Source organism: Macaca fascicularis, chromosome 7 (genome assembly GCF_037993035.2).
Source record: "Macaca fascicularis isolate 582-1 chromosome 7, T2T-MFA8v1.1".
Taxonomy (NCBI): Eukaryota; Metazoa; Chordata; class Mammalia; order Primates; family Cercopithecidae; genus Macaca; species Macaca fascicularis.
Window position 1 is genome coordinate 35054032 of NC_088381.1, and position 14963 is coordinate 35068994.

Sequence of the window (14963 nt, forward strand, 5' to 3'; positions counted from 1 at the left end):
AAAAGCACAACCAGAGTCATGAAAATAGCAAGGAACACGGCGACGGTCAACTGCCCCATGGTTACATCATTTCTAAAAGCTTGCGACAGCAACTTGAACTAGTTACAGCAAACTTTTACCGTAACTCCAAAATTCAGCTCCAGCTTTTCTCCTCCGGGAAGTCATCTTGGCTCTACCCACTACCTACCTACCATGCTCGACATGCACTTCCTCTGAGCTACCAGGCATCCTGTGCTTGTAGAGTTTCCAACACAAACCCCTCTGTACTGTACCTGCTGGTTTTTTTCCTTCCGCTAAAGTCTGAGCTCCCTGAAGGCATGGACTGCAGTCCTTTGGGGGCTGTGAAAAACTGCAGCAGGCTGACAAGTGAATGGGAGCTGAAGTAGCCACTGAGTGTAAATGATTCTCTCAAAAGTTGGGCTTAGATGAGGCAGGATTATATTGTAATATGGTGTGTGCTATGAGAGAAAGATGTAGAGAATTCCAGGCAGCAGCAGATCACAGGGACACCTCATTCATCCTGGTAGGAGGTGAGGAGGGGTCTTAATTCTAAATTTACGATAGTCATGATACAGAGGCCCAGGTCTGAAAAGCGAAGTGCCTTTGACAACTCCCAGACTGTTAGGCCAGTATCCTAAGGAGAATAACCAAGTATGACATCTGCCAAAGTACAAACCAGCTCTTCAGCAAATGAATACAATGCAAAGCAAAAAAATGAAAAATCATTAAAAAATAAAGGAATCTGAATGACTAGCTGATATACCTTTCCCCAAAGAAAAATCAGCTATCATTGCCCAGTATGTCACCAATCGACATTATTAAAAATTCGATGTAATCTATTTAAACTCTCTTCATCCATCAGATTTTGACTCAAGCATCACTTTCACAAGGAATTCTCTGACCTTCCTGACGTCCCACCCTCCTTTCTCAGTCCTATCTCTGCATTATCAGCTGTAACAACGTCCCACCCTCCTTTCTCAGTCCTATCTCTGCATTATCAGCTCTTGGATCACCAAAAACCTCCCCCTCGGCATGTAGCACAGCTGGAATTGTACATTTATTCACATGATTATCTGGTATCTGTCTCACCTACAAGACCATAAGCTTCACCAGGGCAGGGACACTGTTAAGTTCACTACTATATTCTTATCATCTAGCCAAGGCCCTGGCACAATCAAGTGCATAAGAAGTATCTACCCCGTGAGTAAGGTAACTGGTCAATGCATATCAGCAAATGCACACCGTAAGAGCCAAAGAATTCCAAACGTGCTCTGATATTTCGAGGAGGAGGAAAAGAGGAGAAAGAGGAAAACCGTTAATAGGTCAGTTCACTTAATTACAGATGCTACTAGTAGGTGCTTAAGAAAAATGAAAACTGGCCGGGCGCGGTGGCTCAAGCCTGTAATCCCAGCAATTTGGGAGGCCGAGACGGGCGGATCACGAGGTCAGGAGATCGAGACCATCCTGGTTAACACGGTGAAACCCCGTCTCTACTAAAAAATACAAAAAATTAGCCGGGCGCGGTGGTGGGCACCTGTAGTCCCAGCTACTCGGGAGGCTGAGGCAGGAGAATGGCGTGAACCCGGGAGGCGGAGCTTGCAGTGAGCTGAGATCCGGCCACTGCACTCCAGCCCGGGCGACAGAGCGAGACTCTGTCTCAAAAAAAAAAAAAAAGAAAAAAAAAAGAAAAATGAAAACTAACCACAATCACAAAACTAAATAATTAAGAATATATCAACACCTTAATTTATAAAAACTGGCCTGTTGTATTTAGAAATACTAAGGCTAACTCCCATACCCAAAGGGCAAGGGAAGAAAATAATAAAATATTCATTTTAAATAAAGAATAAAATTGCCTAATGTGTTCACTATAACCACATAGCCTTCATTTTTCCAAAGTGATTTTTCTAAAATTCATGCAAATGGAAGCACTTTTTATATAAGACAACCTACACTCTATCAAATTATTCTCATTTTTTTACACTGAGAACAAACAACCACAGGATATCTTTTTAAAGATCTATTTCCACCTCCAGGGAACATGATCATTTAAACAAGAAAGGGTAGAAGAATCTAGTTTATTGTACTGAGTTACTTAACATTTACTCCAACTTGGGACACACAGGCTTAATGTGGTTAAGCTGACCATACTCCCTGACATGTTTAACAGAAAACAAATATTTTACTTAAGTAGTTAGCAAGCCCTACAACAGACAGACAGAGAGAGAGAGAGAGAGAGAGAAAGCAAACAGGGAACCAATGGCCTGCTTGCTAAGATTGCTGGATGACTGATAGCTTCAAGAGTTTACCCTAGCAGTTGAAATCAATTAATTATTCATTGTAACTGGAGCAGAATATAATTAATTATGTTAGCTTGACTGGTTCAAGTTTAATTCCACTAAAACAATCATTATGAAAATCATTATGAATACAGGTCATTATCATGAAGTACTGCTAAAATAAAAACAGTAACGAATCAGCTTCTATATGAATTTGATTCACATTTAAAACACTTTTTTTTTTCTTTGAGATGTAGAGTCTCACTATTTTGCCCAGGCTGGTCTCTAACTCCTGAGTTCAAGTGATCCTCCCACCTTGGCCTCCCAAAGTGTTGGGATTACAGGCGGGAGCCATCATGCCCGGCCACATTTTAAAAACTTTTATGAAAAATTTCAAATATAAACACAGGTAGAGAAAATAGTATAATAAATCCCCAAGTGCCTATCACCCAGCTTCAATAATTATCAGCTCACAGCCAATCCTGTTTCAACTATATCCAAACACACTAGCCAACTTCAATCCTTATTTTTAAACAAAAACTTATACATATTTCATTTTTAAGTGTTTCAATTTGCATCTCTAAAAGGGGTCCTTTAAAAAAAGTAACAATACCATCATCACACCCAAAGATAATTAAAAACCTTAATATCAAATATCCACTTTTCACATTTTTCCAATGGTCTCAACAGTTTGTTCAAATCAGTATCCAAATTAAGTCCATAAATTGTCTTGATAGATATATCTCTTAAGTCTCCTTTAACCCATCGTTGTCTTTTCTCTTTGCATTTCTGTTGTTGAAGCAGCAGGGCCATTTGTCTTATAGTTTTCCAGAGTGTGGATTTTGCTGATTGAGTCCCTTGTATATTATTTGTCCCTCTGTCCCCTTATTTCTAATGAAGGGATAGTTAGATCCAGAGGCTTCATCATGATCAGATGTGACTTTTGGCAGAACTGCTTCACAGGTAGTATATGTCCTTCCATTAGGAGGCACAAAATCTGATTGCTCTCTTTGTGAGGTTAGCAGTCACTGGTGATTATTGTCTAGATCCATTAATTGTTGGGGGGTAAAATGGTGATATCCTAATTCTATCATTTCTCTTATCACCTGGAATGTCTTTAAAATCATATCCCAACAGTGACTATAATTCTGTCCACTACCATTATTAACTCATGGAGTTCAACATAATCCTATGAGTTTCAATCTCTTGCAGATACTATCCTTGCCGATGCTAAAGTTATCTCAGCTTTGGCCAGTGGTAACTTCTAAGGTGCCTCCTGAATCTTTCTGATCTGGTACAAAAGAACGTTTCCCAGGCTCTCCTTGTACATTTCTTTCTTACTAATCAGTATTTTGCTCAACGCTCCATTTTACCTAGCATCCTGTTGCTTTTTATAGGACAAGAGATGCTCGGAAGAGCTTATCAATTATAAAATACACGAATTTCTACTGAAAATAGTACATGTATGTATATATCTAAGACACACAAACAATATAGCAATATAAAACAGAAGGGCTAAATTTGCATCCTAATCATATAAAGAGTTGAATACAGAAATAATAGTGAAAAAACTAAACAGGCAATAAAGGGAAAAGTATATCAAATGGAAGTTGTTTTTAATCAAGAACATAACACGAGAGATGCTGAAACTGAAGTTGTCTTCTGCGGGGCAAACCAAACATCCTTCTAGTTTCTAAGAAGGTCAAAGTGGTTTTAGGGAAACTAAAATTTGTTACAACTTTAGTGACTTCTCTAAAGATGAACTGTCCCTGGCAGCTGCTTTAAAACTACATCTGGCTTGCACCCTGGTTTTGGGAGACCTTAACCCTTTAAATATGGATAATGAATATCTCTTCTGGTACTCCTGAAAGTGAACTGTCCAGGTTTGTAATGCTTGACATTCTGATACTTTCAATTAGAAATACTTAATAGGAAAATATTCTCATGCACAAGCCCCTGAAATTTCACTGCTGCCAAGGATAGCTTTGAGAAATAATAATAATTAGGTCTTACTACAGGGACAAATACAAGGACTTAGGGTCGAGTAGTTTGCTCAGCTTGGACAAATCAGATTTCACTATTCTAAGACTGTGACAAAAACAAAGTACCCAAAGCACAAAGTGTTGAAGACACCTCACAAAACAAGACTGATCAGAGAAAGTTGTCATTTACTTAAATAAATGCTTCCCCAAACCACATGACATTGGCTGACACTACAGGGAATGCTAAATCCAGAAGCAGTTAATAAATTTATCTTATTTCTGATTTTGTCTGTGAATTGGTGTCTGAATTTGTAAAACTGGGGAGGGAGAGAGGGAGGGAGAGAGGACGGACTGTAAACAGAATTTAAGCATTCGATTGTAAGTAAAAATAACTAATTTATAATTACCCAAATTAATCAATATTGAGAGTTTCATAAATAACTAAACATAATATACATTTGATGCTCCTAAATTAACAAAGTAATTCACAAAGTATTACATATTTACTCATTCAACAAGTATAGCTAACCTTGACAGAAAAAAGAATTTGAAGCAGATTACCCCATGCAGGGAACTATTATGGGCTTACAATTCCTTTTCTAGATAACACTGAAATGTCAATTCTCTCCACATTTGCTATGAACAGAAAAATGCTGGCTCAAAATTTTAAATAGACTTATCATTAAACCAGGCTTTTTAAAATAAATGAGGTACTTAGCATTAAAAACTTTGAAAAACACATATAAACAAGACCATAAGTTTTCAAAATGACTCACCTCTTCCACCAAGACAAGCACTGAATATTGATTAGAAACAACGTAATGCAGTTGAGATTAGTTGGGTGTTAAGATAAAGATAATCTATACTTTTGCAGGAAGAGACAACTGTAAGAAAACCTGCCTTGTGGGAAGCTTCCTGTGATCGTTCTCACAAGTTCAAAGAGTATAGAACCTTCAAGTTGATTTAATCAAGTCTATTTATTAATGCATTTCAAGTTTCAAAAAACCTTACATCTTTGCACAATACTTTATTTTTTGCAATTTTTAGTAAAAATTTCCAAAGTGAACAAAAAAAGATACTGTATAAAACACAGTGGACATTAAAACTGACAGTAGTATTAGATCTCATTTTTCTTGATCCTTTTATTTTACCACATCTTGTTTCGCAGTGGAAAGAGTTCAGTGCATGTATCTCTTTTCAGAAAACATTTAACTTAGACTCAAAATAAAATAGGGCAGTGTATGTACCTGCCAAAACCCTACCACAGGATAACATTACAAGCAAAAAATTTACATGTTCCAAAGTCTACCACTCAAGAAGTTACTAAGAACTCTTGCAGAATAAAAGTCACCATTTTAGAAATGCAAACCCACTTCCAACCTTTGCACAGTCCAAAAACAAAGGCATTTAAATGATTTAAAAGCAATTACATACATATCTACCTACTTGTTTGTTTAGAATTATTTATAGTCTATCTGGGGTTTCATGTACAAAATTTGTCTCTAAATCATGTACAAAAAGCTGTATTTTGAAAAAGTCACCACATACTGTACAAGTTTACAAGGAAGAGATCCCATTATTTTCTCTAGCATTTTTGGCCTTGCTGGCTTGCGTCACATTATGAGAATGATTGTGTAAACCTTATACTCTTAAAAAAAAAGGAAAAAAAAAAAAACCCAAAACATAGAAATCTTTACAACTTTCTCTAAATTTGCCTCCTATGTGAAGTCAGGAAAATCATAGCTTTACTTCTAATTGAAGTGATGTAGTTGGAAAACAGAAGCAATAAATATGTCACAAGCTTCAGTTTTTGTAATGCCCCTTCTATTTCCTGCATAGCAATAAGCCTGTTAATACATTAAATGTTTTTGCTTTCTCTTTCTTTAAAATGCCAATTATTTACATCTGTTTCAAAAATAAATTTGGAATGGGACATTGTGCTGTTACACCTTCAATGCTGTTAAAAATTTTAGGAAAAAAAATGTCAGAAGGCCTATCTACAATTTTAACTACTACTTAAGCAAATTACTCATCTTTAGTGGTTACCAATGATCAGTGATGATATGCTGAAAAAACTCTTCAAATATTTTGATAAAGACACAGCTTTTCTTTTTTTTTTTTTTTTTTTTTGAGGCGGAGTTTCGCTCTGTCTCCCAGGCTGGAGTGCAGTGGCCGGATCTCAGCTCAATGCAAGCTCCACCTCCCGGGTTTACGCCATTCTCCTGCCTCAGCCTCCCGAGTAGCTGGGACTACAGGCGCCCGCCACCTCGCCCGGCTAGTTTTTTTTGTATTTTTTAGTAGAGACGGGGTTTCACCATGTTAGCCAGGATGGTCTCGATCTCCTGACCTCGTGATCCGCCCGTCTCGGCCTCCCAAAGTGCTGGGATTACAGGCTTGAGCCACCGCGCCCGGCCAAGACACAGCTTTTCTTTTCCATATCAGACAGAAAACATAATTAGCATATTTCAGATATATGAAAAACACAAATAAGTAGGCTACAAATAAAAAGAATCATTTCATTGACATAATTTCTATCAAAGCATGAATAAAATTTCACCTATCAATTGAAAAATGGAATTGAATTAGAAAGTTTAAAAGACGTAAGCAGAAACCAGACATCTACATCATGAACTTTGAAGTAGTATATGCTGCTATGTCCAGTTTGCACAACACTTAACTGTGTTCTTCAGCATAGTCACTTGTGCCCGTAGCAGCCATGTGATAAAGAAAAAAATGAGTATCAAAACCAACTCCATCATAAGAAAAAGGTAAATTGATTTTCATTTCAAAACTGCCTGTGTAAAGCATTACAGAATCCTGGACCACTGAATACCACCATTCTCTGTTATCCTGAGTATGTCAATTAAACAGTAATTTTTCATAAAGAGCGGAAAAATTTTATAATACAAAGAAACATCCATATTGCAATTTCTGTTTACAATTGCACACAGAAGTACAGTGTACATAAGAAATACATGTCTGCATATAACAAGGTATGTACATTGGCAAGTGATGTCTCCAATGTTGAGGTGGTCGAGCCTCCTAGCCTTGATTGGCAGTTGAAAAAAATATATGTATTTCAATTTGTGGTAAAAGTTTATTGAGAGCCAAGTTTGCCTGCAAGTGGAGAAAATGCAGCAACGAAGAACAGGGAACACGGGGCACATAATAATATTCTAAGACTTTGTGCCATTAAGTTAAAAATATCTGTTCATAAGAAAATTGGGTTCCTTTTCCACCTCCCACCCCCAAATTGGAATTTTCAGGCTTTAAAATTTAAGTAATTCCACCTGGTCTGAGGACATGATCTCTTGCCACTTTTTCTTCAACTGTTACTTGTGAGGGTTTAGTTTGGAGATGATGACTTAATAGGTTTCTCTTTGGAGTGAAGTTTTCCCATTGTAGGCACTAGGAAGAACCAAGGCAAAAGCTGCAGTTAGCGTCTCATGTGTCCCATTTGATAACTCTCTCGGGGCCGCTGACGCTGGGGTTGCTGAATGGGCTGTGGAGGTCTCCTCCTCTTTAAAGTGCCTGTGAGCCACAAACAAAAGCAAAACAGATTTATTTATCATGAGCTTTTCAATCTTTAAAAGCAAAGCTGCTGTTTCAGTAAGAAAGGTTTTAGTTCAGTGCTGGTCCAATAATATGGGCCACCAATGTAATTTAAAAGCTTCTGACAGCCATAACAAAAAAGTTTAAAAGGTGAAATAATTTTAATAATATTTTTTATTTTATTTAAATTAACATAGCCAAAGTGTTATTTCAATATGTAATCAATATAAAAAATTACTAACAAAATATTTCATTTTTTATACTAAATCTTCAAACTCTGGCATGTATCTTAATTAAAACAGCACATTTCAATGGAAACTAGCAACATTTCAGTGCTCAACAGCCACATGTATTAGATTAATCTAGATTAATATCACAGATTCTGTGGATGGAATCCATATGAGGGAATTACTAAGTGTCTTTGAGCAAACGCCTTAACCTGAGACTCAGATGCCTACACTGTAAAACAGGGATGATAATTAATGTATATAGCCTGTTGTAAAGATTATATAATTCATATAAAAATGTTTAATGCTTTTTGTGAGAGTTCAATAAATGACAGCTAGTTTTCTAAGCTTTTAAAGGTGCTATTTAAAATGAAATTAATATACACATAAAATGTTTCACTGAATGAGACAATTGGTAACAGTATCTAAAAAGTGTCATGTGGCCCTTAGAACTTCCTTAAATACTAACGTAAGTTCCAGAGTGCTAACTAACATTGTGCATTTAAGAAAAGCAATGACGTAAAAATCAAATTTTCTCTAATTCTCACTAAGATACTGTCCTAGCACGAGTATTGGCCATCTTGCTCCAGACAGGTAAATGCAGGTGAACAACTGAGGGAAAACAGGGAAAAAGCATAAGAAATCTAGTTTTGAACTACTTTGTGTAAGGTAGTGGATTTGCCTGAGGCAAGACACTTTATGAGAAGTCTGAGAGCGGCAGGAGAGGGAACTGCTGTCATTTAGCTCTGGTTCTCCCCTGCCGCTGCCCTGAGACAATGTCTGTCCCCACACCTGTAGAGAATAGCTACAAATACCTTGGAGAGGGGGAGGGATAAACAGAGGGGACTAAACAATACGAAGGGTTTATTTCCTATCCTTTTCTCCTTCCAATGCCCACAGCTCATCTAAAGAGGGTCCTTCCTCATGCTATGTCTCCCTGAGAGGAAAAAGGTGGAGACCAGAACTAAAGAGTTGTTTTCAGGAATGGAGAATACTTGACTATGCTTATCTGGTGAATGAATCCTCTACTCTAAGACTTTCCCACAGACTGGGATCTGTATTTCCCCATAAGCATCACCCTGGGGGAAAATAAGCTTATGTGCCAGAAAATATTTCAAGAGCACAAACAGTAAAAACAGTAAGAGAGCTGGGTGCAGTGCACGTGCCCGCAGTCCCAGCTACTTAGGAGGCTCAGGCGGGGAGGATTGCTTGAGCTCTGGATTAAGTACAGCCTGGGCAACATAGTGAAAGAAAGAAAAAGAAAAAGAAGGAAGGGAGGGTGGGAGAAAGGGAAGATGGAAGGGGAGGAAGGACAACAATATGAAAAGCACAACTATTAGAATAGAAAGATCAATAATTTTAAAGTAGTTTACCATAATCATGACAAGATGTTAGAATATATATATGTATATGTATGTATAGATGTTAGATAGTTAGAATATATATATGTATATATATAACCAAGAAAACAAATACCAAGCAAAATTTAAAATTTCTAGTTCTAAATATTCAGACATTCAGATAAATTAGCATTAACTTAGCAGTCACTGGCCAGACTGGATTGACAAAAATCACACAAATATCAACTAAATCATTCATCCAATAATCCCATTCTTAAGGAGAAAGTACTATAACATTAGTTACTAAAGACTCATTTATAATTCAATTCTACCTGCTAAACAATTCTGAGTTACATAAACATGTATCTTGCTCAAATATTCTTACCTGGAAGTGGTTTAGGAGGAGGCAACTTTGGATTACTACTTGGAGTGTGAACACTGCATATCTTAATAAATCCAGCCATTAGCATGATCAGAGCAATTCCCATAAGTAATACTGCCCACCAATGAGCCTAGAAATAAACAGATTTTTCCACTGAAAAAATCTACAAAATATTTTAGAATATCTTTTATAGTATTTAAAAGATAGAATAGAACACAGTATATTGTAATTTTTAAAGAAAATTTGTTTAGGAGTTGTATACATATGTTAGATATTTGCACATGTATATTGTTTAAATTAAAAAAAAAAAGTTTAAAGGAGAAAATGGAAATCACCCATAATTTCATCTCATAGAGGAAACTGCTCAATCTGATTTTTTTCAGTCTCTTTTCTACATATAATGACATTTGTCATACACATGAACACAAATACAAAACTGGGGTCATCTTGCATATAGTTATATTGTATTTTCCCACATTATTAAATATTTTCTGGTTTATATTTCCTTTGTGTTTTCCCCTTACTCTTTTTTCTCCCTCAAATGGCTAATGTGACAATGCCCTAACAAGGTCTGAGGGAGGCACATCTTACATAAGAGTGTGCAAAGCCAATCATCACACTTATGAACTACAAAAGGATCTCCTCTTACTCTTACAGACTATGTTTTGTTTGCGTTTATATTTTCCATGGCTTAGAAAGCATGTAACTTGCTTTAAATTCTGCTAGTGAACAGATTTTAAAATTACTCTTTAACCTATATTGCTTTCTAATTATCAAAGTTAACACTGAAATTCTATCTCTTTTGAGACACCCTTTTCCTCTTCTATTTCATTTGGAATCTGAGACTCGGACTAGTTATGAAATTACTTTTTATGTACACTAGTTTTCATTATATTATATATAATATCTTTATTTTATTCATTAGTTTATAGATTAACTATCTTTAATTTTAAATATGAAAGGTGGAAGAAGATATATATTTTAGCAACAGGCAAAGTTCATCCAGTCTTAGAAGAAACCAAAACTTCACTTTTAAACTCAACTATATTAAACAAATAAATTAGCCAAACAGAAAAACCTTCAAAAATTATTGATAAATTTATAGGAAAATTAATGTGTCTAGTCTCAAATTATATTTTGCAATTCCAAATATTCAAACTTTGTTTTAAGACATGTACTAATAAACATCATACAAAATATTTACAACTTTAAAACTGAACCTTTACATTTATTTAACACAGATCATTGTAACACATATATAGTTACTACTGATTGTTTCTATGACTTAGGGACTTAAACTGGGTACCATTTCTACACTGTTTACTTTTTCCAGCAGTCTTTATGTAATTAAAGTAATACTGATGCTAATTTTAGCATTAATGAGAGTAATGCTAAAATTAAAAGGCACGTTGTGGCAAAATATCCCAAGCCACTTTTTCTGTGTGTACATAAAGCCTTTCCTACTTTCTAAAAATTTGTTTTATTTTGAACTCAAACTTAAAGAAAAGTTGCAAGTACAATTCAAAAACCTTTTTAAAACCTGAGGCCGGGCACGGTGGCTCCCAGCACTTTGGGAGGCTGGGGCGGGTGGATCACCTGAGGTCAGGAGTTCGAGACCAGCCGGGCCAACGTGGTGAAACCTGGTCTCTACTAAAAACACAAAAATTAGCCACGCATGATGGCGGGTGCCTGTAATCCCAGCTACTTAGGAGGCTGAGCAGGGAGAATCGCTTGAACCCGGAAGGCAGAGGTTGCGGTGAGCCGAGACTGTGCCACTGCACTCCAGCCTGGGCCACAGAATGAGACTCCACCTCAAACAAACAAACAAACAAAAACAAAAACCTTTTAAAAATCTGGAAGCACCTCAGAGTAAGTTGCTAGCACCATGCTGTTACTCCTGAACATTTTGGCATATAATTTCTACAACATAACGGTGGCTTCCTAGATAACAAGACAATCACCAAAATCAGGAAATCAGGGCTGATATATTACTAACATTTAATCCTCAGACCCCATTCAGGTTTTGCCATTTGTCCCAATACCATCCAGTTCAGAATCGTGTGCTATATTTAGCCACCATGTTTCTTTACTCTCCTTTGATTTGGAAATATTCCAGTCTTTCCTTGTTTTTTATGACCTTGATACTTTTGAAGATTACAGGGCAGTTATTTTGTATGGGAATGTCCTTCAATTTGGGTTTCTCTGGTGTTTCTCTGTGATCAAATTCAGGTCACACGTCTTTGGTAAGAATATCACAGATGCTGTGTTCTCACTGCATCCTATCAGGTAACACGTGATTTTTATTTCATTACTGCTGATGTTAACTTAATCACTGGCTTAAGGTATTATCTGCCAAATTTTACCATGATTCTTGTTTCTCTTTTGTAGACAATGAATATTTTGGAGGGACATAATTCGGAAGTATGTAAATATCCTGTTCTTCATCAAACTTTCAATGTATTCATTTACTTATTCCCTCATGGTTTCCTATTTTATAGACATTATTGTGTTTTTTGAACATGTCCTCATCATTCTTTGAGCCCTTTCTTACTTTCTGGCCGAACAAGAAGTTCCAGATTTATCTTGTTCTTTTCCTACTCCAGCCTTGGAATCTGCCATTTCTCCAAAAAGCCCTGGTTTCTTTTAGTCCTAACCCTCCTATGTAGACACCTTCCTCATCCTACTTGCACTCTTGACATCCCATGCCAGTCATTCCTCCACAGGGGTGCACTTCTCACTCTGCTTGGGCTCTGAAACCCCATACTGGTAGTCTTCCCCATCCCACACCTTCTGAACCTGGTCAGGTTCCAACACTCTGCTCTGTGCCACTGAGTGTGGCGTGGATGCCTACCTTGCTTGGGCTCACCTAATGGCTTTAGGAATTAACTGCTTCAAAAAAAGGAGAGGGAACAAAAAAGGGAGATATATACATACATACATACACACACACACACACACACATACTTATATATATATATTCAATTTTAAAATCAAACTTGGAATGATTTATACTTGTCATTTCTCAGTCTTGTTTAATTCTCAGATTAAATTTCTTTTTTTTTTTTTTTTTTTTTTTGAGACGGAGTCTCGCTCTGTCGCCCAGGCTGGAGTGCAGTGGCGCTATCTCGGCTTACTGCAAGCTCCGCCTCCCAGGTTCACGCCATTCTCCTGCCTCAGCCTCCCGAGTAGCTGGGACTACAGGCGCCCACAACCGCGCCCGGCTAATTTTTTGTATTTTTAGTAGAGACGGGGTTTCACCGTGGTCTCGATCTCCTGACCTTGTGATCCGCCCGCCTCGGCCTCCCAAAGTGCTGGGATTACAGGCGTGAGCCACCGCGCCCGGCCCAGATTAAATTTCTGTACAGAAGAGTCCCACAAACACCTTCCTTCTCTTTATTTTCATGTTTATTGTTCAATCTGTAAAAACTGTATCATGGTTGTCCCGACCATTGCTTGTTATTGCAGGGACTGCAAACTAAAAAGCTTACATGGCAGGTAAGGTGGAATGCAATTCAACCTTACTGCTTAAAGATCTGATTTTTCAAGAGAAGCAATATATTGGAATTTTTATTTAAAATCTATTTTTAAATGCTGGCAAACTTGTGAGAAATTTCTTAAAACAATGTGTAGACTGTAAAAAACATGCTGACAGGGCTGAATCTGCCTTGGAAATTAAAACTTTACAATCTACTTTTTAAAAGCCACTTCTTGAGACTGTCAGATTTTTTTTTTTCCTATAAAAATCATGTTCAGAGTTCTGCTCTCCTTGTTAGTCTTTAGGATGATGTTCCCATTCCTTTATTATATAGATATTCCATAGACTCCTATTGTTTTTTGTTTTTATTCATCCTCAAATAACAGACCTGCTACTTATCGTTAAGACAGGGTAGAAGGCCACTCTCAGTCTGTCAAAACACTATGGGACCATTTTGAGTAATGCAGTTTAGCATCTCTGGCCCCCATCCATCAAATGCCTGTAGAGCCCCTTCAGTTACTCTGACAACAACCGTACATTTCCAAACACCTGGTAGGGAAGTAGCAACACCTCTAATGTGAGCCAATTCATGAGTGCAAAGGCTTAAGAGTTTTCCCACTAGCTTTCTCAGGTTGATGGGCAAGTTGGGTACAGGAGATACAGATCTATTCCTAAAGTCATTATCATCTTGAATATATTTCCTTCCTTCATCTTTACTTTCATTTTTATGAAAATATGGCCATCAGTGTTATGGCTACCTAAAATATGGAACTGACCATGTTACTCCTTTGTGTCAAACCCTTCTTTGAATGCTTCCCACCAAAGATTTCCAAGACAGACCATTATGTAGGAGACAGGAAAAGCAGCAAAAGCAAAAACTTGAGCACATGATAAAGTACAGCAAAGTGTGTATGATTCCACCTTTTTAAAAGTATATATCCTTAGAGTGGTATAGACAGTTTCGAAGAATACACAAGAAATCCATCCTGGAAAGACTGGGGGTCCGGGGGGAAAGGCCTACTTTTGAATGTATTAGTTTGTCAATTAAAGAAATAATCATCAAACTTTTCAAAAGAAAAAAAAGTAGAAAAAAAAAATGTTTGTTTTGCAAAATTCATACTTCTGTGACTTTTTCACAGGCTCTATCCCCATAAAATATTTCTGTACTCTCTACTTCTACTAATTCTTAAGAACTTAGCTTGGCCAGGCATGGTGGCTCACGTCTGTAATCCTAGCACTGTGGGAAGCTGGGGCGGGTGGATCACCTGAGGTCAGGTGTTCAAGACCAGCCTGGCCAACATGGTGAAACCCCATCTGTACTAAAATACAAAAATTAGCCAAGCCTGATGGCAGGTGCCTGTAATCCCAGCTACTTGGGAGGCTGAGACAGGAGAACCGCTTGAAGCTGGGAGATGGTGGTTGCAGTGAGCTGAGATTACGCCACTGCACTCCAGCCTAGGTGGCTGAGTGAGACTCCATTTCAAAAATAAATAAAAAAAGAACTTAGTTCTGGCGTTACCGCCTTAAAGGCTTTTCCTAATAGGTTCTCCTAGTTCTGTGAAAACAGCATACAGACTGAAGATACGTTTCTCTGGCCCGTGTTCTCTATCCCAAACTGACCTGTGAGCTCCCTGGACTTATATCCTATTACCTCAGTACCTAGCCAACAAACACAATACCTGTTGAACTAGTTATTACAAGTAAGTCAGTATTTAAATACTGACCT

The 14963-nt window shown here is 37.3% G+C and overlaps 1 protein-coding gene and 1 non-coding gene across 3 annotated transcripts in view; both read right to left on the reverse strand.

The window, feature by feature from the left end:
* Window positions 1-5219: 5219 nt before the first annotated feature.
* The window catches only part of ADAM10 (ADAM metallopeptidase domain 10), a 157061-nt gene continuing 147317 nt past the window's right edge, over window positions 5220-14963 (reverse strand). For both annotated transcript variants that reach the window (XM_065547969.2, XM_065547970.2), the window contains 2 exons: window positions 9766-9892; window positions 5220-7792 (listed from right to left, as the gene is read on the reverse strand). In XM_065547969.2, coding sequence (XP_065404041.1) covers window positions 7698-7792; window positions 9766-9892 — 222 coding nt within the window. In that variant the 3' untranslated portion in view covers window positions 5220-7697. The remainder of the gene's footprint in view (window positions 7793-9765; window positions 9893-14963) is intronic.
* LOC123575030 (small nucleolar RNA U13) lies at window positions 10298-10401 on the reverse strand. The gene has a single exon (XR_006700199.2). It is a non-coding gene; the product is annotated as a small nucleolar RNA U13 (small nucleolar RNA).